General features: G+C 37.6%; 3 protein-coding genes and 1 pseudogene across 5 annotated transcripts in view; 2 read left to right on the forward strand and 2 right to left on the reverse strand.

The window, feature by feature from the left end:
- Nucleotides 1-27,543, reverse strand: part of LOC309507668 (NAD(P)(+)--arginine ADP-ribosyltransferase 2-like) — a 246,493-nt gene that overhangs the window by 149,395 nt on the left and 69,555 nt on the right. Inside the window, exons 2-3 of the mRNA XM_082182011.1 lie at nt 10,141-10,228; nt 9,444-10,061 (exon numbers count right to left, since the gene is read on the reverse strand). Coding sequence (XP_082038137.1) covers nt 9,444-10,061; nt 10,141-10,191 — 669 coding nt within the window. The 5' untranslated portion in view covers nt 10,192-10,228. The remainder of the gene's footprint in view (nt 1-9,443; nt 10,062-10,140; nt 10,229-27,543) is intronic.
- Nucleotides 1-27,543, reverse strand: part of LOC309507776 (T-cell ecto-ADP-ribosyltransferase 2-like) — a 169,009-nt gene that overhangs the window by 130,385 nt on the left and 11,081 nt on the right. The window contains exon 2 of one of the 2 annotated variants that reach the window (XM_082182159.1): nt 893-985. The exons of the other annotated variant lie outside the window; for it this stretch is intronic. Coding sequence (XP_082038285.1) covers nt 893-940 — 48 coding nt within the window. The 5' untranslated portion in view covers nt 941-985. The remainder of the gene's footprint in view (nt 1-892; nt 986-27,543) is intronic. 2 annotated transcript variants of the gene reach the window in all.
- Nucleotides 21,782-27,543, forward strand: part of LOC309474743 (NAD(P)(+)--arginine ADP-ribosyltransferase 2-like) — a gene marked incomplete at its 3' end in the record, with an annotated part of 89,384 nt that continues 83,622 nt past the window's right edge. Inside the window, exon 1 of the mRNA XM_082137344.1 lies at nt 21,782-21,934. The remainder of the gene's footprint in view (nt 21,935-27,543) is intronic.
- Nucleotides 22,052-23,117, forward strand: LOC309474728 (NAD(P)(+)--arginine ADP-ribosyltransferase 2-like; annotated as a pseudogene). Its single transcript has 2 exons — nt 22,052-22,102; nt 22,205-23,117. The product of its transcript is annotated as an NAD(P)(+)--arginine ADP-ribosyltransferase 2-like (transcript).

The raw sequence follows: 27,543 nt of genomic DNA on the forward strand, positions 1-27,543 counted from the left end.
CACATACTCAGGGCAGTGCGTATGCGGTGCAGAAGCAGAACGCGCTAAAGTGCTTTCACATATGCTGCGTTTGCAGTGAATAGCTGATCCGCGGCTGTACCAGAAACAGATACTCACTATTTTTATTTCGAATCCAGAAGTAATGCAGCAACTTTTATTAAAACAAAGGTTTGTCATCATTGCGATCCTCTTTGTAGGCTACACATACACTCTTTAATGGACGTATATGCATGTTTAAACACAATTTAAACAACATAGGGCTATTTTTCCATGCATTACTTCTACTAATTGCTCAAGCAAGTGGTCAAATATTTAACTATGTACTTATATTAAAATCACAAACATTTTAAATTAAAACTTAAAATTGACAAAAACCACCGACTCTCATGCCTTTTCTTTTGCATTTAAAATATAATACAATAATCTTGCATGTCACAAAGAATTTGTTTTTCCACCTCCACGAATGAGATGAGTGTTGTTCATTATGTCGCCTTGTTGAGGTAACTTGTAGTTTTCCTTGCTTTACCCCGGTCTTAAAGTAAATGGATGACTGTGAAAAAAGTAGTATTTAATTAAATACATTTATGGAGAGATTACTACATTTTATTCAATTAAATGCCTTTATGGTGAAATTACTACATTTCAGGTCAATCTGTGTTCATTTTGACCATGAAACATGCGCTGTCAGCACAGCAAAAATAGACTCGTGCGGAAACGATTGCTGCACTGCTGTATATGCACCGCAACTGGAACGGATCGACGGACCGCATCCGTGTGCTGTGTGAAAGCTCTAACCTGTTAACATGGGTACGGAAAAAAATACGCACCGCATATGCACTGCAAACGGAGTATGTGTGAAACGGGCGATATTCATACTAGAACACAAGCTTACCTGTCCTAGAGCAGCTAAAATGAGAAGAGCTTCAATGATCAGCAGCATCTTGATTCAGTCAAATCCCTCAGATGATCTAGTGAAGAACAGGTGCTGAAAGACATCCAGAAGCACCACAACCTTTCACAAATACTGAATTTATATATATATACCTTGACCTTGTACTTTACCCCCGAACTTACCTGAAAATACTGTTTTGTCAAATTCTGAGTTTTCTTTTTGTTGTTTTTCAGGAACTCAATGACAAAAGGAGAAGTTCAGAAAAGTCACTCACAGCCAGACGACAACGACTCTTTAAACAAACAGATGAAGTGGTTGAAGTTGCTTTTTATATTGCTTATAATGTGTGTGTGTGTGTGTGTGTGTGTGTGTGTGTGTGTGCGTGTGTCTTTTATGAGAAGTAATAGCTGAGGTGTGATCTTGATGCATTTAGCTCAACTAAACTGTTGAGCTCATCATAACGCAACACTTGTGAAGGTCTACGTGTGGTTTCACACTGGACAAAGGCTAAGTTGTACTTCGAGAAGTTCGGACTCTATGAAAGTTAGAGTTGGAAGACATTCTGAATAATAATAAAAAAGAAATATAAAAGAAATAATTCCCGGTTCCATCCTCCAACTCGTCTCCCCTATCAATTCCGGTTTCATCTCCACTGTCTCTATCTCATAAAAAAGGCTTTACAAATAATATTTAAAAAGTTGTATAAGATCATGAATTTCCTGCAAAACCCATGTAAACACTTGAAACCGAGTTCTCCAGTCCTGCTACTGGGGACCCACTGTCCTGCAGAGTTCAGCTCCAACCCTATCAAACACACTGAACCACACACAAACACACTGAACCAGGACTGCTGGAAACAGGGTGAGCTGAAGGAGGTTGCAACTCATGAAATACACCCGCTGGCCACTTTATTACCTTGCTAGTACCAGGTTGGACCCCTTTCTGCCTTCAGAACTTCTTTAATTCTTTGTGGCATAGATTCAACAAGGTGCTGGAAACATTCCTCAGAGATTTTGATTCATATTGACATGATAGCATCACGATGTTGCTGCAGATTTATTGTCTGCTTATCCATGATGTGAATCTCCTGTTCCAGCACATCCCAAAGCTGCTCTACTGGATTGAGATCTGGTGACTTTGGAGGCCGTTTGAGTTTAGTAAACTCATGTTCAAGAAACCAGTCTGAGGTGATTGAGCTTTGTGACGTTTGTGTTATCCTGCTGGAAGTAGCCATCAGAAGATGGGCACTGTGATCGTCAAGAGATGGACATGGTCAGCAACAATACTATAATACTTTATGCTTTGCGGATGAGGAAGGAGTCAATGAATCCTCTGTCTGCAGTCAAATGGGGTCAAAGTCTGCTGTATGTTCATCATCTCCATTTTTTTTCTCCTGTTGCTTTCCATGTTTTTTATGCAGAAATCTCTACGTCTTCATCAGGGGTTAAGATCTATAATTCAGGCCCGGGTTCACAAACAGGGCTTAGATTGAACCAGGATTAGACCTTAGTTCAGTTAGGACATTTAAGTAGCTTTTATAAAGATGCCTTAGACAACAACAACAACAAATAACTTACTAGTGTGAATCTTGAGACAATACAATGACAGTGACATATTTTAAGATATGCCTGTGCAAGTTGCTTTTGGTTAATACGGCTCAAACATGCATTTTAGTCTGGAACTAGCTTAAACTAGCTTGTCTATGAAACCGGGGGAAAGATTATTAGGTCGATCACAAGGGGTTTAGCATATTCAAGGTTCATTGGTATCAAACGTTTAAAAACCTATGCTCTAAGAGGTTGAGTGGTGAAACAGACAATAGAAATAGCAGACAAAAGGCATATGTTCAGAACATCCTTATCGAAATTCAAATGTGTTACAATGAAGCAAATATTAATTCTCAGGTATTTGCTGTGAGGAATCTATATATAGCTGAAGTGTGATGTTGATGCAGCCAGCTCATGTTTGGCTGTATGAAAGTGTTCAGCTCATCTGAAAGTGCAACACCTCTGAAGGCCTGGAGTGTTTGTGGTTTCACACACACAAGCACAAATTCTTCCAGTCAGTGTCATTAAACAGTTAAAGTTTAAGTAACAAGACTAGAACAAGTACATTAAAACAAAGAATATTTTTTAAGTAAAATACTAGCCTGTATTGATGTATAGCATGCTAAAAAACTGAAACAGAATGTTAATGTATGAGATGAAAGTATAAACCTGTGGCTTGCACCATGAGTTGATCAAACTCAGGGCTATGGTATTAGTTTGAGTTGACAAAACCAAACCAATCCAATCAGGCTTTGATGTTAGCCATGGAGCGTTAGTTACAATGTTGATGAACACCACTTAAAGCCAAAACACTTTTATAGGGCCTAAAACCCAGCCCAGATAGCAACATTGTTTTGGCCCAGATGGAATGCGTATCTGGCCCACATGCAGCGTGGAATGACGGCCCTTGGGTGGCCCACTCCTGTTTGCCAGATCTGGGCCACAAGCAGGCCATAGCAATGCCACATGTCAGCCAAGAGCAAAGAAATAAACCAGAACTGGACCTTACCTGAGCCACAAAGTCTGTGTATATTAAATATGGAGTCATCTCAGCCTTAATAAGCCTGTTAACAAGCAGAATCACTGAAGGAAACAGAAAAAGAGACGCAGACTAACTTTTGTTGGTTGCAATTCGTAACCTCACCACAATGCCACTAAAAATCACACACAACACCTTTAAAATACACTGTAAAAAACAAACAAAAAACCTGTGAAAGCCATAGCAGCACATGCTGCCCAACAATTATCATTAATGAAATAACGGCTAAAAAATGTATTATGCGTGCAGACAGTAAGGTGAGCTGCATGACTTTTCTCCGTACTTCATTTTTTTCTCAATTTAAAGTACTTTATTGTCATCATTGTAGGGCTGACTTCTAATAGTCGAGGATTCGACGATTCGATTCGGAGAGGTCTGATTCGACTATGAACCTCATAGTCGAATAGTAGGGAAGTGTTATGTAACCAATGAGCAGGAGCACACTACAGGCCTGTAACGTCCGGACCGCATTTGTTAGCATTTACGGATTTATTGGCTCACAATGGCTTCTAAAAAATCATCAAAAGTGTGGGAGTATTTCGAGTAGGTTAAAGATGACCCAAAGAAAGTTAAGTGCAAGTTGTGTCAGCAGCTTCTTTCATATCACACGACGACAACATGGCGTATCATTTGAAACGGGTAAGGCTTGTTAACTTTACAAACAAAAACCAAACAAACAGTTCTACCACTCTTTTGTCAATACAGACATAAACCCTATATTATTATTATGATTTTTCTGACAGTTACACCCGCAGTGTCATGACGACAGCTCAGGCAGCACGTCTGCATCAGCGGCGGCCCCGAGATTAACGCAAAAAAAATTTGATTTGAGACCACCACTTTCAGAGAAGAGAAAAAAGGAAATTACTGAAAAGATTGCGGAGTTTGTGGCACTTGATATGAGGCCTGTGCGCATTGTTGAGGGTGAGGGATTTAAAGAACTCTTGCGCACACTTGAGCCAGGCTACACCGTCCCTACAAGAGCTACAGTGATGGATGTCGTGCACACAAAATATCTATCGATACGGTCAGACATTTACATGGCTATACAGGACTGTGAAGCTGTCAGTTTCACAACTGATATCTGGACCTCACTTCAGATGGAGGCTTATCTCACAGTCACGTCACATTTCATCACCGGAGACTGGCGACTGGAGAGTTTCGTTTTAGAAACAAAAAAAAATGGAGGACAGTCACACAGCTGATCACATTGCACGAGAACTGACGGAGATCATTTGTGAGTGGGAAATTCCAAGTAGCAAGATCGTTTCTGTGGTTCATGATAACGCAGCAAACATGGTTGCGTGCACCAACCAGTTGATGAAGGAGTGCGCTGCGCGGGCCACACATTACAACTCTGCATAAACAGCGCTCTAAAGCAGGACCCCATTTGCCGCACCGTTGCTGCAGCAAGGCGCTTGGTTTCTCATTTTAAAAAAAGCGCAAAGGCCACCACAGCACTACAAGATCAACAGAAACAACAGAATGTGCCCCAGCATAAACTGGTGCAGGATGTTGTTACCCGTTGGAACTCTGTTTATTTGATGCTCGATCGCTTGATAGAACAGAAGGGGCCAGTTTCAGCCGTGCTCACAGATGAGAGTGTGAGCAAACGGTCCGATCGTGACCTGGAGCTATCCACATCACAGTGGCGCACAGCAGAGGACATTATCGCTGTTCTTAAACCGATGATCCCTCTGACAGAGCTTTTGTCCCAAGAAAAGAATGCATCCCTGTCTGCCACTGTCCCCATGCTTATGAATATTAAAAAAAGACATTTGGTGGTGCATGAGGACGACAGTCGAACCACAAAGATCATCAAGACTACGCTGTCCGAGGAGATGGACAGGCGATGGGAGCTTAAAGGGCCAGGACTGGAAATAAGTGTTTACATCAGTGCGGCGGTGCTTGACCCGCGCTTCAAGAAGCTCTCCTTTCTCTCCGATGACCAAAGAGATGAGGCATATTCAGTGGTGGCAGAACTAGCTGAAAGTCTAACTGACAGGTCTTGCCAGGAGGAAAGTGACACGGTGGATCCTGGGCCTACTGCCCCAAAACAGGACGCTGTAATGGCTATGCTGCTGGCCAATGATGAAGATGAGGAGGAACAGGATGAGACGAGCGAGATGAAGGTCTATTTGAAGGACTTCACTAAATGCAACGGAGGCCCCCTGGAATGGTGGAAGAAAAACGAGGATAGATATCCAAAGTTGTCAAGAGTTGCTAAGAGATTTCACAGCATCCCCTCCACTTCCACGCCATCAGAGAGGATTTTTTTCAAAGGCGGGTTTCATTGCCAATAAATCAAGGAGCGCCCTTTTCCCGACCAACGTGAACAAGCTGGTTTTCCTTGCACACAACTTCAGAAGAATCAGACAACCACAGGTGCAGTAGAACACTTTTCATATGTGAAGAAGTGATTTTTTTTCTTTTTCTTTTGGGACAATGTGAACTTAAGCTGAAGGCTGCGCGCGAAGCGTCTCAGCAACGAAGACATCCTTTCCTTTTTCTTTTTTTTTTTTTTGCTGCATGTGCACTTTCTGAAGCCCATTCGATTATGACTTATATTAGGCCTATGTTTATTTTCGTTGTTGTGTAATTGTTTTTATTTATTCAGGCAGGCTTATTGTATTTAGAAAAATGTTTATGACATTTTGGACTAGTGCCAGGCTGTTGCGCCAAGTTTAATTTTATTTATTTATTTTATCCCGATTCCCGAGTGTGAACTGTGAATTAAAAGCCATGAAATAGGTTCCTAAGTGAGAGATAAAGGCATGTTTTGGCACGTTGTTGTTTTTGAAGCCAATTTGTTCCTATTTTATGTGAACTTTTCTGATGTTTGATATATGTGTGATATGTTTTGTTCATCTGGCTTTAAATGAATAAAAGGTATTTGTTACACACCATGTTTTTCTTTTAGTTTTTTTTTTTAGCTCTTTTGTTTGAAATGAAAAAAATGTAGCTGCTATCTAAAAAAAAAAAAAAAGGTTCGACTATCAGTCGACTACGGCAAAATCTAACGAATCAGATTCGACTATGAAAATCCTTAGTCGAAAACAGCCCTACATCATTGTATCAGGTGAAGATACAGGAGGGACGCATGAGGCACATTCACTGGCTTTATTTACCTTGATAATAAAATGAACAAACGGACAGGGAAAACACAATCCAGGACATGCTCAGGAATATTTTCAATCATAATAGTTGATATATCAACTTCTGCCCTTAGTTGAAGGAAAGAAGAACAAATCTTCTCATCTTCTTCCTGCTGTCTCCGTTCATCTCATCTGATAATGCGACCCTTGTGAAGAAGACCTGTGGTTTCATGCAGGACAAACTCTGAGTTTCTCTCTGCTTAAGATGAGTCATACAGCCCACATGTAGCCCTCATCAGTTTTGTTTTTTGTTTTTTGATCATTTTTAATGCCAACTGCATTAGTTTGTATTTTATTAGAAAAATCTATTTCACCCCAATTTCCTTTATTAAATAAATGTTACACTAGGTACACAAAGTAGTTCCTTTCAGGTTCTTAAGGACAGAAATGTCCCCATTGAAACCCAATTTTAATCCTAGGGGCATCTGACTACAAAATAATCCAATCTTTATTAAAAAGCTTTCATTCTTTCATTAAATGTTTTACTATTATTTACTAGATGGTGCCAATTTCTCAGGTTAGGCCTATAAAGTATGTTTGTGTGTGTGTGTGTGTGTGTGTGTGTGTGTGTGTGTGTGTGTGTGTGTGTGTGTGTGTGTGTGTGTGTGTGTGTGTAATATTTGAGGGCGAACAACTACTGCAAATCTGTGTGAACCAGTGGAGATTTGCTGGCATCTAATGGAGAAAATCTGGTATTGCGCCCAAACAATTTTTTTTTTCTAGGAGCTTTAGAGGTCAACATGTTTCATAACATATATATTTTATGTAAAATAATATTCGTAAGTTATTTTCATAACTTAAACTTTTTTTGTGTTATTTTTTTATATATAAAAAAAGAATAATTCAACAATATTCTGCCAAGGGTCTTCTTTAAAATGAGACCAGACTTAAGTCTGTACTCACAAGCTTCAAACTTTTTAATGACAGTTTTTGACAGACATTTGTGTCCTCTATAAGGCCCTCAGAGTAACTGTTTTAAATTGGGTTTATTCAATTGAGGAAAGCTTTTCCACACAATTAAAGTTCATATAAGAAGACTAGAATTTAAACAAATGGACATTTTTGTTAAACTAATTGAATTAATCAAAGTTTTCAATTGTTTCATTTTATCTACGTACTAGCAACATTATTTTTGACTGAATGTAAAGGGATGAACACTTAAGAAGAGACTCGTCATTTCACAGGTTTTAGCAGCTATTGCTCATTTCATAAAGCGTCATGGCGTCATCACAACAAAACCACAAGTGTCACTCTTCTGCACAGTGAAAACCACAAACAAACAAATAAATAAATAAAGTTTCATTTCATACAGTTACATATTTTTATATAAAGAAATCATAAAAAAAGAAAAGTGAGTTGATATATTCCTGCAAGCTGCATTCCTTTCAGAAGGTCATTTAGCAGTCAATATGCCATCGCTGACAGTTTGTTAGATAGAAAGCACTAAAATTGTTCAGTAATATGATGCAAAAAGATATAAATATAAATTAAGAAATGAGATGCATATAAAATCAGTCTGAGGCCAGTGAATTAGGTCACTTAAAATAACTTTTATTGTAACATTTCAGGTGCTGTGAACTGATACGCATGAAATGACAGTCATCAGCCAAAGGCAAAAGCTTATGTTTGCATATGTATTTTAATATTTTGTATTAAAAATATTTGACCAATTATATGAGGAGTTCAGATGCAAAAGCCTCTTAGTGCCATCTGAAATTTTCTTCTAGAATGATCATTTTTATCAAGCTTGTATATTTAAGTTCAGTAATTTCACTTAAATGACAATTAATAGGTAATTTTCATTGCCATTTAAGTGAAATTACTGAACTTAAATATACAAGCTTGATAAAAATGATCATTCTAGAAGAAAATTTCAGATGGCACTTAGAGGCTTTTGCATCTGAACTCTTCATATGGTGTTTAATACAATATTTGAATTACAAAACAATAGCCTGTAACATTTTGGAAAAATAAACATGTAGCCTAATAATCGGGTCTTATGTTATAACTTTACTTAAATTTACAAATCTTTTCATTTGAACCAGTGCTTCGGAGTGTGTTTCAGAATGGTCAAGTAATAATAGTAAAATAATAATAAATCAATATAATAACAAATTAATATCAATAAATGTTTTTGTATAGTGTGTTAGAGATTCAACCTCACAAGTTTTTCATCAATACAGGATAATGCCGTGAAACATAATTTTCCTTAGTTTTTCCAGTTGGAAAAGTTCCCAATTGGTCACTTTGATTTATGTTCCCACAGTAACATGCAATCACAAAATGTTTTGTTTATCGAAGAGAATTATGAGTAAAAATAAGATGCTTTGAAATATTTATTTAGTTGACAGAAGTTGAATCTGAATAATAACAATAAAAAACGTAGGTACAATAATTTGCTGAAGTTTAACTTAATCGTACAATCAGACAAAGGCTGTGATTCAGTAAAACAAAACAATCAATGTTCAGTAACAACAATGTTCAATATCTACAGGTTAACTGGTAGGTTGGTGAACACAACAAAATAATGTGGTACAACATTAAAGAAAGCATCTTCTTTTCCACTGCACAGTTCAGGTAACTTCCTGAGCCTTTCAAAGTAAACCCAGTGTCACTACAGGGATGTTTATAATCATGTTTTGTCCTAAACTGATGTGCATCTATATCCAAAGCACAAAGTACTTTTTTTGGGTCTTGGATGGTGTCTTGAATAGAGCACAGTTCAGGTCACGTCTTGGTGGGCCTGCAATGCTATTCAACACAAACACAGTTTCACACCAGAGATCTTTCTGCTCGCCTATTTTCTTGACAGCAGTGACTTTAAACGTCTCATATGGAGGAATCAGCACCTCTTTCTCACGAGGAAGCTTAGAATATTCTGTTACATCAGCACCTTTACGAGAGTTGATTTCAAAACAAGATTTATTTCCAAAACCTTGTGCTATTGTTTGATTACGAGAGGAGGATGTAAATGAGCCAAATCGAATCTCTTTGTTCAGAACGTTCTTATGAAACTCAACGTTAGTGCCACGATAAGTTGTATTGTTTTGTTTGTTCGTTTGTTTGTTCAGAATCTGTATTGCATCTGTTAACAGAAAGTAAAGTGAATACCATTTGTATGTCTTCTGTTTGTACTGGTTTTTACCATGACGTGTGTCATTATTGAAGCACTTAAATACAAGAGCATCACTGTACACATAAATGGCGATTGAATGATTCCTTGTCAAACCATTTTTTGGGGTCTTGGCAGAATCTTGCCCTTTTTTCCAAGCTGCATTAAAATCGGACGAGTTATTGAGTTCTTTCTTTAGAAGTCCTGTCTCCACCAGTTCCGTCATGTTGTCTCTACAACCGTCATACTGGTCATCAACAGAATCCAGTGCCATGTCCAATGAAAATATCTGTCCTTCAACAGCAGCTCTGTGATCCTGCAGAAACACCAGGAGTCACAATGATCACATCATCAATATTAATGTCTGTAATATTCATACTAGAACACAAGTTTACCTGTCCTAGAGCAGCTAAAATGAGAAGAAGAGCTTCAATGATCAGCAGCATCTTGATTCAGTCAAATCCCTCAGATGATCTAGTAGATCTAGTGAAGAACAGATGATGAAAGACGACAAGAAACACAACAGAGTTTCACAAATACTAAATATATATCACTTCAATGGGAGTGTGCATATATTTGTACAATGACCTTGACCTTGTACTTTACCCCCAAACTTACCAGAAAATACTGTTGCCTGGTTTTGTTAAATTCTGAGTTTTCTTCTTTTTTTTCTTTTTTTTTCAGGAACTCAATGATGAGAGGAGAAGATCAGAAAAGTCAGTCACTCACAGCCAGACGACAACGACTCTTCAAACAAACTGATGAGGTGGTTTGCTTTTTATATTGCTGTGTGTGTGTGTGTGTGTGTGTGTGTGTGTGTGTGTGTGTGTGTGTGTGTGTGTGTGTGTGTGTGTGTGTGTGTGTGTGTGTGTGTGTGTGTGTGTGTGTGTGTGTGCGTGTGCGTGTGTTTAACAGCTACAGTGTGATCTTGATGCGTTCAGCTCAACTAAACTGTTGAGCTCATCATAACGCAACACTTGTGAAGGTCTACGTGTGGTTTCACACTGGACAAAGGCTAAAAAACTTTAACGCCTAAGTTGTACTTCGAGAAGTTCTGACTCTATGAAAGTTAGAGTTGGAAGACATTCTGAATAATAATAAAAAAGAAATATAAAAGAAATAATTCCCGGTTCCATCCTCCAACTCGTCTCCCCTGTCAATTCTGGTTTCATCACTATCTCTCATAAAAAAGGCTTTACAAATAATATTTAAAAAGTTGAATAAGATCATGAATTTCCTGCAAAACCCATGTAAACATTTAAACCGAGGTCTTCAGTCCTGCTCCTGGGGACCCACTGTCCTGCAGAGTTCAGCTCCAACCCTATCAAACACACTGAACCACACACAAACACACTGAACCACACACAAACACACTGAACCAGGACTGCTGGAAACAGGGTGAGCTGAAGCAGGTTGCAACTCATGAAATACACCCGCTGCCCACTTTATTACCTCGCTAGTACCTGGTTGGACTAAATTGCCTTCAGAGTTTCCTTAATCCTTTGTGGCATAGATTCAACAAGGTGCTGGAAACATTCCTCAGAGATTTTGATTCATATTGACATGATAGCATCACGCTGTTGCTGGAGATTTATCGTCTGCTCGTCCATGATGCGAATCTCCTGTTCCAGCACATCCCAAAGCTGCTCTACTGGATTGAGATCTGGTGACTTTGGAGGCCGTTTGAGTTTAGTAGACTCATTGTCATGTCATGTTGTGACGTGTGTTTTATCCTGCTGGAAGTAGCCATCATGGGCACTGTGGTCGTCAAGATAGACAGAGATGGACATGGTCAGCAACAATACTCAAGTATCACAGCAAAATCCCCAGAGTTAAATTAACTCTGTTCAGAGAACATTTGGTCCCTCTCTACAGAGAGTTAAAATAACTCTGAATCAGAGTTAAAGTTAATGAGATACTTAAGTGATTAATTAAGTGATGATTGGGCATTGATGATGAACACCTGCAGTCAACAAGTTCTCAGCAGTGGAGGATTAAACAACTCCACAAACAGCATTACCAGCTTTACTTATTACTAACCAGATTGACTTTATTTCTGTCTGACGTCTACAGAAGGTCTTATTGAGAATTAACAGAGGTTTAGATGTTGACGATTTATTGAAAATGTATGATCACCATTATGGTGATGAGTGTTTCCTTCAGTTGGGCAGTTTGACTCTTTTGGCAAGTTTGTGGTTTTTGTAACAGTGTTTACCAAAACATGTAATTTGTTACAAAAAAAGCCCAAAACAAAGATGATCAGGTGATATAGTTTTAACAGCAGATAGTAAAAAAATGCCCTTATCTCATGACTGTCTAAAAGTGATTATTTGATGTTAATAGATTTTATTCCCTAACAATACTCTCTAGCCACAGATCGGACATTCTGAATTTTGATTTTTAAAATACATTACAGGATTTTTTTTTTTTTTTTAAACAAAGACATCAAGAATCAGCATATTAATCTCAACAACGGTGACATGCTTCATGCTGCAATGCATGCTGGGAGCCACAATAGTATAAAACTCATGGCTCCCAGGATGCATTGCGGCATGAAACATGTCACCGTTGTTGAGATTCATATGCTGATTCTTGATGTCTGTGTCTTAGGAAAAAAAAAAATTCTCCCATTATGTTTTAAAAAAATTGAAAATGTCCAATCTGTGGCAAGAGAGTATTGTTAGTGAATATAATCTATTAACATCAAATGACCACTTTTGGACAGTGATGATATAAGTGCATCATTCTACTTTTTGTTGTTAAAAACTATATCACCTGAACATCTTTGCTTCTGGTATTCTTTGCAACAAATTACATGTTTTGGTACAAGCTGTTACAAAAACCACAAACACACAAAAAAATAAGTTAAGAGTCAAACTGCCCAACTAAAGGAAACACTCATCACAATAATGGTGACCAAACATTTTCAATAAATCGTCAACATCTAAACCTCTGTTAATTCTCAATAAGAACTTCTGTAAACATATGACAGAAATAAAGTCAGTCTGGTTAGTAATAAGTAAAGCTGGTAAAGCTGTTTGTGGAGTTGTTTAATCCTCCTCTGCTGAGATCTTGTGAGATTTAATGCCTTATTTTGTCTTCAGTTGATTTTATCGAAGACTGTGTCTGAAGTCAGTTGTAGTTCTTGTGTTTCTCTTTTTTTCTGTTCTTGTTTCTCTTTCCTTCAGCGATTCTGCAGTTGACAGCAGGTGTTCATCATTAATGCCAAATCATCACTTAATTAATCACTTAAGTATCTCATTAACTTTAACTCTGTTTCAGAGTTATTTTAACTCTCTGTAGAGAGGGACCAAATGTTCTCTGAGCAGAGTTAATTTAACTCTGGGGATTTTGCTGTGTAGGCTGTGGTGTTTAAACAATGCTCAATTGGTACTAAGGGGCCAAAAGTGTGGCAAGAAAATAACCTCTACACCATTACACCACCAGTAACAGCCCAAGGCACGATGGATTCATGCTTTCATGTTGTTTTCCAAATTCTGACCTTACCATCTGAATGTCGAATGAAGACTCATCAGACCAGGCAAAGTTTTGTTAATTTCTATAGTCCAATTTTTGAATTGTAGATTTTGAAAAAAACTTTGTTGCATTATTTTCCTGTTATCACTGTAAAGTTGCTTTGAAACAATCTGTATTGTAAAAGGCGCTATATAAATTTATTTCTAACAGCTAAAGTGTGATCTTGATGCGTTCAGCTCAACTAAACTGCTGAGCTCATCATAGTGGAGAACTTGTGAAGGTCTTTGTGTGGTTTCACACTGGACAAAGGCTAAAAAAAACTTGACACGCCTAAGTTGTATTTTGAGCTGTTCTGACTCTATGTGTCACGGATAGGTGGCTGTAATCAAGTACCAGACAACGGAGACGATAAAGAAGACTTTAATCCAAGGATTATCATGAAAACGTACAACCACATATCACATAGCTAAACTCTAAACATTACAAGACAAGGAAACAGAGGGTTTCTGTCTGTATAAGTGAAGCTGGTAATGCTGTTTGTGGAGTTGTTTAATCCTCCTCTGCTGAGATCTTGAGAGATTTAATGTCTTCTTTTCTCTTCAGTTGATTTCATCTGAGACTGTGTCTGAAGTCAGTTGTAGTTCTTGTGTTTCTGCTCGTCTCTTTTTTTCTTCTCTTCTTTCCTTCAGTGATTCTGCTTGTTAACAGGCTTATTAAGGCTGAGATGACTCCATATTTAATATACACAGACTTTGTGGCTCAAGGTCCAGTTCTGGTTTATTTCTTTGCTCTTGGCTGACATGTGGCATTGCTATGGCCTGCTTGTGGCCCAGATCTGGCAAACAGGAGCGGTCCACTCAAGTGCCATCATTCCACGCTGCATGTGGGCCAGATCAGTATTCCCAGTGCCAGATGTGGGACGGATCTGGGCCGAACCAATGTTGCTATCTGGGCTGGGTTTTAGGCCCTATAAAAGTGTTTTGGCTTTAAGCGGTGTTCATCAACATTGTAACTAACGCTCCATGGCTAACATCAAAGCCTGATTGGATTGGTTTGGTTTTGTCAACTCAAACTAATACCATAGCCCTGAGTTTGTTCAGCTACCATCATGGTAAGCCACAGGTTTATACTTTCATCTCATACATTAACATTCTGTTTCAGTTTTTTAGCATGCTATACATCAATACAGGCTGGCAGTTCACTAAAAAATATTCTTTTTTTAATGTACTTGTTCTAGTCTTGTTACACAAACTTTAAATGTTTAATGACACTGGCTGGAAGAATTTGTGCTTGTGTGTGTGGAACCACAAAAATCAAAAATCTAATCCTGGTTTAATCTAAGCCCTGTTTGTGAACCCGGGCCTGAATTATAGATCTTAAAGCCCATGTTGCAGGTTAGAGTACCCAGTAAGCCAATGTATAGAAAAATAATGTAGGAACTAGATTTAAATATAAACATATACTTATAAAACGCTATTTAGGCTTCTGGGGTCGTTTTTGTGAGAAATTTTTACTTCCGCATTTGAAAATCGCTTAAACCGCCGAACCTTAAGTGACGTAACATGAGGTAGAGCGGTCAAAGTAAATCAACTAGCGAATAGGAAAGCAATGGATGACAGCTCGGAAAGGGAATTGTAGCCTAAATGTTTACTCGTATGATATATATATAATTCATTTATAATTGATATATATGATGATATCATATAATTATGAGCCTGATATGAAGCCAAGTGAGCAGGACAGGCCAGGGTTAGACAGAACAACGGTGAGTTGTGGTGTGAGGAGAACAGGGCGAGAGAACAGTGTTAGCTTATAGATGTATTCACGTTAGCCGACGATATGTATAACACTATGCTCAGATCACAATACTGTACAGATTATTATCATCATGTATCAGGCAATAGCAAAGCTAGTACTTAGACCCTTACCTGCATGTGTTGTGTGTGTCAGCCATTAGGAGACAGTTTCCAGAGGAAGAGGGACTTTATAAAGGCTTTGAATTGACCCATTTGGTGACGATGAATAAAAAAAAAGATCACAATCACAACTGTCTTACTGTATAAAAACTTTATATGTAGAAACAGCCAACACAAACATTAAAGTCGGTTTGTACTGATTGAAAATGAATTATAGAACATAATATATTATATTTATAATAATAATAATAGTGTTGGCTGCAGACTAATAACAAACACATAAATGCATTACATTACAAGTTTATGTAGGATATGTTAATGAATTAAATTAAGACATGGCACATTTTGTAAAACAGATACAATAAGTGATCTCTGACGGATCCGTGAGCGTCATGTTTCCCGCTGGCGGCCGAACCACATGCTGATGGCGGACCGTCACCGGGCGACCCGATGAAGGAGCTGGGACAGTGTGCACATATCGCCGGGATTATAATCATTCGGTCCACACTACCGCGTTTTTCAAAGCAGAAGCAGAAGTGAAGTCCCGTCTCTTACCCGGCACAAAACGCACACTGGCACGGAAGATTGCACCGTCCTTTTTCTTATTCGGAAACCTGTGGACTCAATGTCCTGACAGGCCATAATTCACAATCATTTACCACGACGATGATTCATTGAAATACAATAAGCACAGAAAACACACTGAATCATGACAGCTCCAACTGACTACCAACCTATCTCTGCACTGAGCGCGAACGCAGAGCCAAACGACTACCTCATGTGACGTCATATGACGCGTGGTGAAAAAAAGCGCTTTTTCAACACGGTCAAGGAAATGGTCACGTTTTCTATTAAATTTGTGCCCTTATGTCTTGCAAAACAATTTTTAATCCTGCATTTACTTTTCATATGGTATTTTCATACAAGGTTAGATTAATAAAAAAAAAATAAAAAAACCTGCAACATGGGCTTTAATCCCTGATGACGACGTAGAGGTTTCTGCATAAAAAAAAAAAACATGGAAAGCAACAGGAGAAAAAATGCAGGAGATGATGAACATACATAGACTTTGACCCTATTTGACTGCAGACAGAGGATTCATTGACACCTTCCTCATCCACAAAGCATAAAGTATTATATTAATTTATTGTTCTCATTTTTTAAAAGCTGAATTTAACAAATCTCTTTTACAATAAGTGTTTAGTTTATTCACTTAGTAGAGGCCAAGTAGTTGCTGGCATGTTGTGTCTGTTAGTTTTCTCATTCTTTTTCTGATCCCTTTGCCACTGACAGCCAGAACCATGTGCAAACAGTGCAATTATATGTGTGGCGAGCCTGTTAACAAATAGAATCACTGAAGGAAAGAAGAGAACAGAAAAAGAGACACAGACTTTTGTTGGTTGCAGTTTGTAACCTCACCACAATGGCACTAAAAATCACACACAACACCTTTAAAATACACTGTAGAAAAAAAGAAAAAAAAAACCTGTGAAAGCCATAGCAGCACATGGTGCCCAACAATTATCATTAATGAAATAACGGCTAAAGATAGTTAAAATAGAATTATTATTATGCGTGCAGACAGTAAGGTGAGCTGCATGACTTTTCTCCGTACTTAATTTTTTTCTCAATTTAAAGTACTTTATTGTCATCATCGTATCAGGTGAAGATACAGGAGGGATGCATGAGGCACATTCACTGGCTTTAACGAGTTTGTTTGCCCATAAAATCTTTAAGATACTAGGTTAAACTTATTTGGCTTGCTGTCCACTGAAGAGGGGCTCGATGAAGCAGCTTCAACTCGAGCTTTGATATACCCCCCCAGTGGCTAAAAGTAGGATATGATAATTGAAGGGCAAGGTACCTGAGATGAAGGTGGAGTTTGGGGAGGTGGAGGGATACTGGAACAGCTGATGCAAGAGAGAGGTAAGCGGCTGCTTATATACTCAGGCTGTTGATTGAAAGATTAGATGGGCTCACTCCTCCCTAACTTGCGTTTAGGAACTTCATTTATTTACCTTGATAATAAAATTAACAAACGGACAGGGGAAACACAATCCAGGACATGCTCAGGAATATTTTCAATCATAATAGTTGATATATCAACTTCTGCCCTTATTTGAAGGAAAGAAGAACAAATCTTCCTGCTGTCTCCGTTAATGCGACCCTTGTGAAGAAGACCTGTGGTTTCATGCAGGACAAACTCTGAGTTTCTCTCTGCTTAAGATGAGTCATACAGCCCACATGTAGCCCCCATCAGTTTTTTTTTATTTATTTTTTTTATCATTTTTAATGCCAACTGCATTAGTTTGTTTTTTACTATTTCACCCCAATTTCCTTTATTAAATAAATGTTAGACTAGGTACACAAAGTAGTTCCACTCAGGTTCTTAAGGACAAAAATGCCCCCATTTTAATCTCAGGGCCATTTGACTACAAAATAATGCAATCTTTGTTAAAAAGCTTTCATTCTTTCATTAAATGTTTTACTATTTTTTACTAGATGGTGCCAATTTCTCAGGTTAGGCCTATAAATTAAATACTTGCTTTATTCTGCTTCTGCATAGTAAATTGAGTAATTTACATGTGTGAATTGGATAGATTATGCAGCTATAATTGTATGGGTGTGTTGGTATGAATGTCAGAGTGTGGTTTGTATGTGTGTAATAATAAAAAATGTGTGTGTGTGTGTATGTAATATTTGAGATAAAAAAACTACTGCAGATCTGTGTGAACCAGTGGAGCTTTGCTGGCATCTAATGGGGAATATCTGGTTTGAAAGCTCTTACTGAAAGCTCTTTTTTTTTTTCTAGGAGCTTTTAGAGGTCAACATGTTTCATGTAATTTTCATTACTTAAACTTCTATAACTTTTTTTTGTTTCATTTTTTTTTATAAACAATTTTTCTTCAACAATATTCTGCCAAGGGTCTTCTTTAAAATGAGAGCAGACTTAAGTCTGTACTCACAAGCTTCATACTTTTTAATGACAGATTTTGACACAGACATTTTTGTCCTCTATAAGGCCCTCAGAATGTTTTAAATTGACGCACAAGGGTTTATTCAGTTGAGGAAAGCTTTTCTACACAATTAAAGTTCATATAAGAAGACTAGAATTTAAACAAATGGACATTTTGTTAAACTAATTGAATTAATCAAAGTTTCCAATTATTTTCTTTTATCCACTTACTAGCAACATTATTTTTGACTGAATGTAAAGGGATGAACACTTAAGAGGAGACTCGTCATTTCACCACGCTGTGCTACTCCAGGGCAGTCAACAAACAGATGAGGAAGGTGCCTTTTTATTTTGCTGATAATGTGTGTGTTTGTGATGCATCTTGGCCATATAAATGGTTTAGATCACCTGATTGTCACTTGTGGCCTGTGGTTTCATGCACTATAGAGATAAAATAATCATGAAGCATCAGGCTCATCTGATAATGCAACACTTTTGAAGACCTGTGGTTTCATGCAGGACAAACTGTTTCTCTCTGCTTAAGATAAGTCATAATCTTGCATATTTCACAAGCTTATTATTATATAAAACAATTTTTTTTATTCAATGAACTTAATTAAGTGCACTTCTGAATACAGTGCCATTAACTATTGACAAAAAAAATGTACTATTGTTTTATAATGCAAAAGTCATTATTCATTCCTTACAGATAACACATTAAGAAACACACCTTTCTGCATATTCAAACTGAATCACTTTTACTCTGACACATCATTTTTCACTTTAACTCTGACAAAGCTTCAACACCGTTCTCACGAAAACCCCATTGTAAGTGTCATTGCCACAGTGAACAGAGAAACAAAACCACAAAAGTTTGGTTATCACACTATCAAAACCTACTGGAGGTGTCGTGTCTTTTCTTCTCAGCATGCATTTATGATGACTGACAACTTGAATTAAAATAAAACTGTTTGCTGAAGTTTTTAGCAGTATTAAACAGGGATTCAATAGTTTCTGCAGCACATATTGAATCACTTTCTTAGTTCTCTGTCCTGTTCCTCACAGCTCTTACTCTCTCCAAAGCATTATGGGAAGTGCATTTTTAAAGCTGACCAGCCTAATATCAAGGCAGTTTACCCTGTTTCTGTTATTATTCAGCACTATTACAGTTTTTCTCGATTGCTTAAACACATTTCTTGAAACTATGCCTCATATTCTCAAAACAGTAAACACAAATCCATAACGTCTCACCCAATTCCCCAAACATCCTATTTTCAGGTCAAAATGAAGCTCTACACTCAAAACCATTCACTCTTGCTGAAAAAACAAACTTTGCCCTCACACTGACTGGACACACAAGCCCTCAAAATCACACACACTACAACATAGTCTAACACACTGGTGCAATAAATTCAAAACAACATTTCCAAAACTGGTAAGTTATGTTACTTGTGGTTCCCCCCTCACAAACCTTTTCACATGATGAACACAAAAGACACAACCAATGGATACACTGGCACATTTTTATTCATTCATGTACTACACAGTACAACACACACACACACACACACAAATTTTTTTTTTTTTTTTTTACTCTCTCCTCTATTTATTTTTTTACAGTATTTACTTACTTACAGTAAGATGTGTGTGACCATCATATGACAGTAAAAGAGCACACACAAAACCTTATTCTAATATGGAATTGTATTGGAATGGTAAAGAGTGTTAGTAGGTGACAGGAGGGCCTCGATCCACTCAAGGAGACAATATGATGAACACGTCTAAGAATGTTCCACATATGGTTGAAATACCATCATTTGCCTAGAAAGATAACATTCTGGGAGTCAAGACTATAAAGGATGAAGGATGGCCAACCTTCACTGTCACACTCTGTACCACTCTGTGTGACTGTACGACTGCTGGCCTTTTCTTGCAAGAAAATAAACCTCATCAAAGACTATTGGAAATGTTTGTCTTTTATTCAGTGATAGAATTTTGTTTGTCACCACACCTCCCTGAAGGTTCTCGAGGCGACAGTAAAGCGACTCAAATTTGGCCTTACTCATAGCCCAGTCTCCCTCATAGTCATACCATTGACAAAGACGTGCAACTAGAGTGACTGCTTGTCTTCTTGCCCTTCGTCCTCCTCCTTATCCCTCCTCGATCTCTTCCTTCATGTCTTTCTGGATCCATTGTTCCAAAACTCAATAAACTGATTTGGGCCCCTTTATCTATCTATTGAAGGATCTGATTGATGTGTGTTAAATTTTGACTCCTAGTGTTTCCACTTGGGTAATTGTGTGCTAACTGAGCTGAAGCTGTGCTGACTTGAGTGAACAATATTGAATGCTAGTGCTTTCTAAATGACAACATGGTCTAGGCAATGAGAAATGAAGGGATTTGTGTGTAGAGTTTTGCAGTGACAGTTCAACAAATTTGACTCATGTGTCAAAACAGGGAATAGTGTTTATAGTTTAGTGAAATGGGTGTGCTCTTTGATAAATGGCATTATGGTTTTGAAATTTTAGTTCAAAAGCCTGGTTATAGTGTTTAAGCAATCGAGAAAAACTGTATGAACATTCACAACTATTATTATTCTAAATGATTCACAACAGGGGTGCATGTCATGTGTTTGTCTCTGTAATTGCTGCAAGCATCTGTACTTACTCTTCAAATCTTAATTTCTACATCAGTAGATGTATCTTTAAAACAACAACAACAACAACAAAAACATTATTTAGTGTTGAGCTTAATAAGAATGAACTGAATGATGCACATTTCCATGATCATAATCTGGTGTCAGCCCTCTTTCTGCTGGCACTGACATGACAGGAACGAGTTTGTCCTTTGTAAACCACAAATACACCACGCTTTCACAGGTGTTGCATTATGGAGAGTTAAACTATTCAGATGAACTGTTGCACAGTTGCTTTATGTTCCAGTACTCAAGCACAGGGCCGGCGCTAGCTATAGGCAGAGCAGGTGATTGCCTAGGGCCTCGGGCTTTGAGGAGGGGCCTCCATAACCATTAATATGTACATACAGTAGCCTACCGGTAAAAATACTATTTTTAATGTTTTTGAAAGAAGTTTCTTATTATGATACAAGCCTGCATTTATTTGATCAAAAATACAGAAAAAAAAACAGGAATATTCAGCAAGGATGTGTTAAATATATAAAAAGTGATAGTGAAGACTTAAAAAAAAAAAAAAACTTTTTAATAATCAAAAAATCCTGAAACAAAGTATCACAGGTTATAAAATAAATATTAAGCACCATTTCTAACATTTGATAATAAATCAGAATATTATAAAGTTTTCTGAAGGATCACGTGACACTAAATTCAGCTTTGCATCACATAAATATATTTTAAAATATAGTAAAATAGAAAACCATTATTTTAAATTTTAATAATATTTCACTATATTATTTTTCTGTATTTTTGATCAAATAAATCCAGGCTTGATGAGCATAAGAGACTTCTTTCAAAAACATTAAACATAGTAATGTGTCCAAACTTATGTACTGTGTAAGTAAAAATATACTAAATTTAAAATGAAATGTTGTATAAATAAAAAGATTAGGAATCATATTTGTTTCAAGTGTTTTTTATTGGGGGTGGGGGGCCTCCTACATGAATTTTGCCTAGGGCCTCCTAATGTCTAGAACCGGCCCTGCTCAAGCACAGACATTTTCAGCTATATAAAAAAGCCACCTTCCTCATCTCTTGGTTTGAAGAGTCGTTGTCGTCTGGCTGTGAGGGACTGACTTTTCTGATCTTCTCCTCTCCTCATTGAGCTCCTAAAAAAAGAGAAGAAGAATAGACCACGATATTCTCAGGTAATTTTAGGGGACATTTTGCCATTTGAGTAATGGATTTAGTGAAACGCTGTTGTCTTTTATCATCTGTTCTTCACTAGATCTACTAGATCATCTGAGGGATTTGACTGAATCAAGATGCTGCTGATCATTGAAGCTCTTCTTCTCGTTTTAGCTGCTCTAGGACAGGTAAGCTTGTGTTCTAGTATGAATATTACAGACGTGAATACTGGTGATGTGATCATTATGATTCCTGTTGCTGCAGGATCACAGAGCTGCTGCTGTTGTTGAAGGAAAGATATATATCCATTGGATATGGCACTGAATTCAGTTGATGACCAGTATGACGGTTGTAGAGAGAACATGGCGAATCTGCTGAAGACAAAATATCTGGAGGAGGAAATGTCTGACTCAGAATCTGAATTTGCAATAGCTTGGAAATATGCTGAAAAGAAATACATGCCACCAGGAGATAACTTGACAAAGAATCACTCAATTGCTATTTATGTGTACACAAACTCCATTTTAAAGCTATATGAGCATTTCAATGGTGCTGTTCGTAATGATAAGAAAAAATACAAAAACAAAACATTCGAATGGTATTCACTTTACTTTTTGTTAACAGACGCATTACAGATTCTGAACAAAAAACAAAAAGGATGCTATTCAACTTATCGTGGTACAAATAGTGAATTTAATAAGAATGTTCTGAACAAAGAGGTCCGTTTCGGTTCATTTGCTTCTTCCTCTTTTAATCGTAACATAACAAGGTCTTTTGGAAATAAATCTTGTTTTGTAATCAAAACTTGTAAAGGTGCTGATCTGACAAAATATTCTAAGTATCCTGATGAGAAAGAGGTGCTGATTTGAGAAGTTTAAAGTCACTGCTGTCAAGACAAGAAGAGATCAGAAAGATCTGTGGTGTGAGACTGTGTTCACTTTGAAAAGCTCTGGAACAAGAAGTGACCTGAACTGTGCAGTGGCATTTAATAAACCATAACAAAGTACTATACTAATAGTACTATTCTAAATGTCATAATCATTTGTTAAAAAACAAGTATATCATTACTTCAATGAGTTAATTGTTTCTGTCTTTAATTATTACATTGTTTAAATAAAATGTTTATCTAACTATGATTTTGTATACATTTCTGAAATACATAACTTAGCCAGTTCCTCTGATAACAGATCACTCTAAATTGTAATGTGGATGCTTTGAAATGATTTGTATTGTGAAAAGCGCTATACAAATAAATGTGAAATGAACTGAATTACTATGAATCATACTGAAAGTTCTGAACAAAGTGTTTTTAATTTATTTGATATAATCATGTACATCAGCTCCAACATTGTTTCTTTTTGGTTTAGTTCATTAATACTTTGTCAGAAAACACAATTAACATTATTTCAACAAAATTAAATAAAGTTATTTTAAGTGACCCATGCAATTCAGTGGCCTCAAAGTGATTTTATATGTGTCTCTAATTCATTTCTTAATTTATACTTGCATCTTTTTGCATCACTTTACTGAACATTTGTAGTGCTTTCTATATAACTGTCAGCAATAGCACATTGACTGAATGACTTTATAAGTGCAATGCAGCTTGCAGCAATATTTTCAATATGTCAATATTATCAATATGCTAAAAAGTTTTTGCTTCTTATTATTGGTTTCAATTAACTTCGTTTTTTAAGTTAATATTTTTTTATCTTAGTGATGTTAGAGTGTTTGTGGTTTTCATTGTGCAGAAGAGTGACGCTTGTGGTTTTGTTGTGTTTGGCTTTACAAACACAATGACGCTTTATGAAATGAGCAATAGCTGCTAAAACCTGTGAAATGACGAGTCTCTTCTTAAGTGTTTAGTCTCTTCTTAAGAATTATTCTATTCATTTTATATTAAATGGGTGGAAATATTTTCCTCAATTTAAAGCTAAATAGCAACACATTTTGTATTACAGGTTTTTTCAATCGCTAACAAGCGCTTACCCATACTTCAGATACTTTTTCTAAACTCTTAACACAGACTCACACCTACAAAACACAATTGGCCAAATGGATAATTTTCTTCTCAAAAACACATTTTGTTAAATATATACTAACTCTTCATTTCAAAATAGAACACATCTTTCTCTGCACACACTACCTTTACCAAAACACTGGAAATCTGACTCAAAATGAAATTATTCTGTCAAAGAATAACACTTGTTTTCACTTCACAAGGTACATGCAGTCAAAGTACACCAGGTTTCAAAATACTGGCTATTGTTGACATTACAAAAACTGCATAGACTTTTATGTTTCAGTTTTACAGGTATTTGCATGCAAAACATGCAATCCACCATTTTTACTCTAAATTTCTTGGTTGGGAACATTCAAACATTCAAAAGCATTCCAGTAAAAAGCAAATCAGTTTTTCTTTTTTTTTTCCTTTACTGTTTACTACAGGAGGTACAGTAGAAACACGGTATGATAGAACAGAAAAAAGTTTTACAGTATTGCTTACAGTGAACAAAATATCCATGTTCACTTAACCAACTTAAAGATGCACAAGAGTATTCTGAACAAAAAAACAAAAAAGCACAAAATTACTGTATCTAATCTCTGCGATCTTCAGGGTTAGGCCACATGTTTTCATCAACATCACATCTGATATTATGCAAGGCGAGGCACTTGGGATAAAACCGCTTGGTATGTCGGATCCACCCTTGGCAATCATGAACTGTGATGTCCCTGCAGCCAGCATCCATGGCATCCATTCAAGGAGGGACATCTGGTCATGTGGCTGATAGTCATAAACCTTCCACCTCCATGCAGAAAAGAACTCCTCTATGGGGTTGAGGAAAGGTGAATAGGGTGGAAGGAAGAGACTTACCAGTCTTGGGTGGACTTCAAACCATGTTGTTATTGCTTGCGAATGATGGAAAGCCACATTGTCCCAGGTAATTACAAAGGTCCTCATGTTTTCTCCCTCTTGATCCTGCTCTGGAACCAGGTGCTGGTGGAGATCATTGAGAAAGGCAAGGAGGTGCTCGGTATTAGGGTCCAACCTGACATCTGTGAAGGAGTAATCCTGCATTTGCAATTGCTGCACACATGGTAATGTTTGCCCCTCTCTGTCCTGGCACATCAACTGTGGCCCTTTTTCCAATTACATTTCGTCCACGTCGACGCCTTTTGGCCAGACTGAATCCTGCCTCATCTATGTATATGAATTCATGAGGGGCCTGGTTGGCCTCCAATTCCATAACTCTCTGAAACAAAGTTTATGTAAATCATGTCACTATCGATATTGTCAAATATCTCATGGTCCTCCACAATTCTAGTTTGAATTTCATGTTTTATTGCATTATTTGCAACAACCATTTCTACAATGGCAAGCTCTTGATCATTATTGAGGAGCTTTCCTCTTCCCCCAGAGGGTGGAAGACGTTGCATTCTTTAGAGGAACATAAAATTCTACATATGCATTACTGTATGACCTTATTGACATGTCAAGTGAGAATAGAAAAAAATCATGTAAAATGCAATACTTACCTGTTGGTTTGTTGAAAGATGCGTATAATGGAGGCAACCGCTGACCGCCTCAAATTGGGCTGCACTCTTTCACCAGCCTCTCTTAGTGAAAGACCGTGGTTGATTACATGGTCAATGATAGTGGCACGAATTTCATCACTGACTACTGTTCTTGCAGCCCTTGGAATGCCACCACCACGCATTCTTACACCTCTACCTTGCCCTCTCCTTGGGCCTGCTCTTCTCCCTGGCCCTGCTCCTCTCACTGCACCTGCACCTCTTACTGAACCTGCTCCTCTCACTGCTCATGCACCTCTTACTGAACCTGCTCCTCTCACTGCTCCTGCTCCTCTCACTGCTCCTGCACCTCTCACTGCTCCTGCACCTCTCACTGCATCTCTCACTGGGCCTGCTCTTCTCCTTGGGCCCCTTGCTCTTACTCTTCCTCGTCCAGACATTACAGTGTTTGTCTTTTTCTGTTTCCGTTTCCAAAAACATCACTCCTCAAAGTCCTCCTTTTACTGTATCAGTGTCAATGTAATAGAAAGAAATAACCCCTGCCACTGAGTATAAGCCAGACTGGAATCAGCTGTGATTGGCCCAATTTACCCAACATAAATCAGCTGTGTGTCAATTATTCAATTGTTTGTTTATTATCATCTGAGATATATTGTTTTTGACCTGATATCATTGCAGAAGCAGAGGTTTTTATACTGTATCTAAGGTTTGGAATATTGTTTTTGCTATTGTGGGATGTTGTGTGTTAACATTCGTAAATACTACAGAAACAATCCATAATTTCGTTGTGAGGTATAGCTTGTCTGTTAAGAAAATGTAAGCATTGTGGAAATGTATTCACCGACTGCATATTGTGTGAAAACGACATGAAATGTGTGAACATGGCCACGAAAGACCGATGCTGTGCTAATTGTGTTTAGAGTTTTGAAAATGTGACAACTGGTTGGACAAACGCTTGTTAGCGACTGAAAAAAACTGTAATGGAAAGTGTTCTACATATACTTTATCAATTTAAGCATGTTTTGGAGACATTTAAAGGAGACATGAAATGATAAATTAAATTTCCCTCGATCTTTTGACATATAAGAGGTCAAAGACCATTTAAACATGCTGCAAGTATTATAGCTTAAAACATCCTCCTCATTATAAACAAAGCATATTTAATCAAGCTCCAAAAATGTCTTGTTTGTCTATTGTGGGATTTGTGACGTCACACAGGCAAATACATTTGCATATGACTGCCTCCAAGACTTCGACGAATAGTTCAACATTATTGCATCACAGGCCCCGCCCACTGGAGTTCAGATGCTTAGCGGCTGACGTTTGCCTACACTGGATGTGAGCGTCGCGTCTAAAGCAAATAAACCCATTAACATCACTGACGCTGTCTACACTGGATACAGTATACAGATGTGTGTTCAGTTTGAGCTTCAGCAAGAACCAATGAGGTTTATTCTCGTGTTACACAGCATGTTTGAGCTTCCTTAAGAACCAATGAGGTTTATTCTCATGTTACACAGCATGTTTGAGCTTCATTAAGAACAATTGAGTTTCATTTTCGTGAGTTACGCAACACGTTTGAACTTTCACAAGAACCAAAAAGGTTCATTCTCGTTTTACGCAACACGTTTGAGCTTCCTCAAGAAACTGAATCTTCCGTTGATTTCATCTAAGCTGTGTCTGAAGTCAGTTGTAGTTCTTGTGTTTCTGCTCATCTCTTTTTCTCTTCTCTTCTTTCCTTCAGTGATTCTGCTTGTTAACAGGCTTATTAATGCTGAGATGACTCCATATTTAATATACACAGACTTTGTGGCTCAGATAAGGTCCAGTTCTGGTTTATTTCTTTGCTCTTGGCTGACATGTGGCATTGCTATGGCCTGCTTGTGGCCCAGATCTGGCAAACAGGAGTGAGCCACCCAAGGGCCGTCATTCTACGCTGCATGTGGGCCAGATCATCTTTTCACAAGTGCCAGATGTGGGCCGGATCTGGGACGTCACAATGTGGGCATATAGCTGTATGAAAGTGTTCAGCTCATCTGAAAATGCAACACCTCTGAAGCCCTGGTGTATTTGTGGTTTCACAAACACAAGCACAAAT

This window comes from Leuciscus leuciscus, assembly GCF_965113295.1.
Source record: "Leuciscus leuciscus genome assembly, chromosome: 1".
NCBI classification, from domain to species: Eukaryota; Metazoa; Chordata; class Actinopteri; order Cypriniformes; family Leuciscidae; genus Leuciscus; species Leuciscus leuciscus.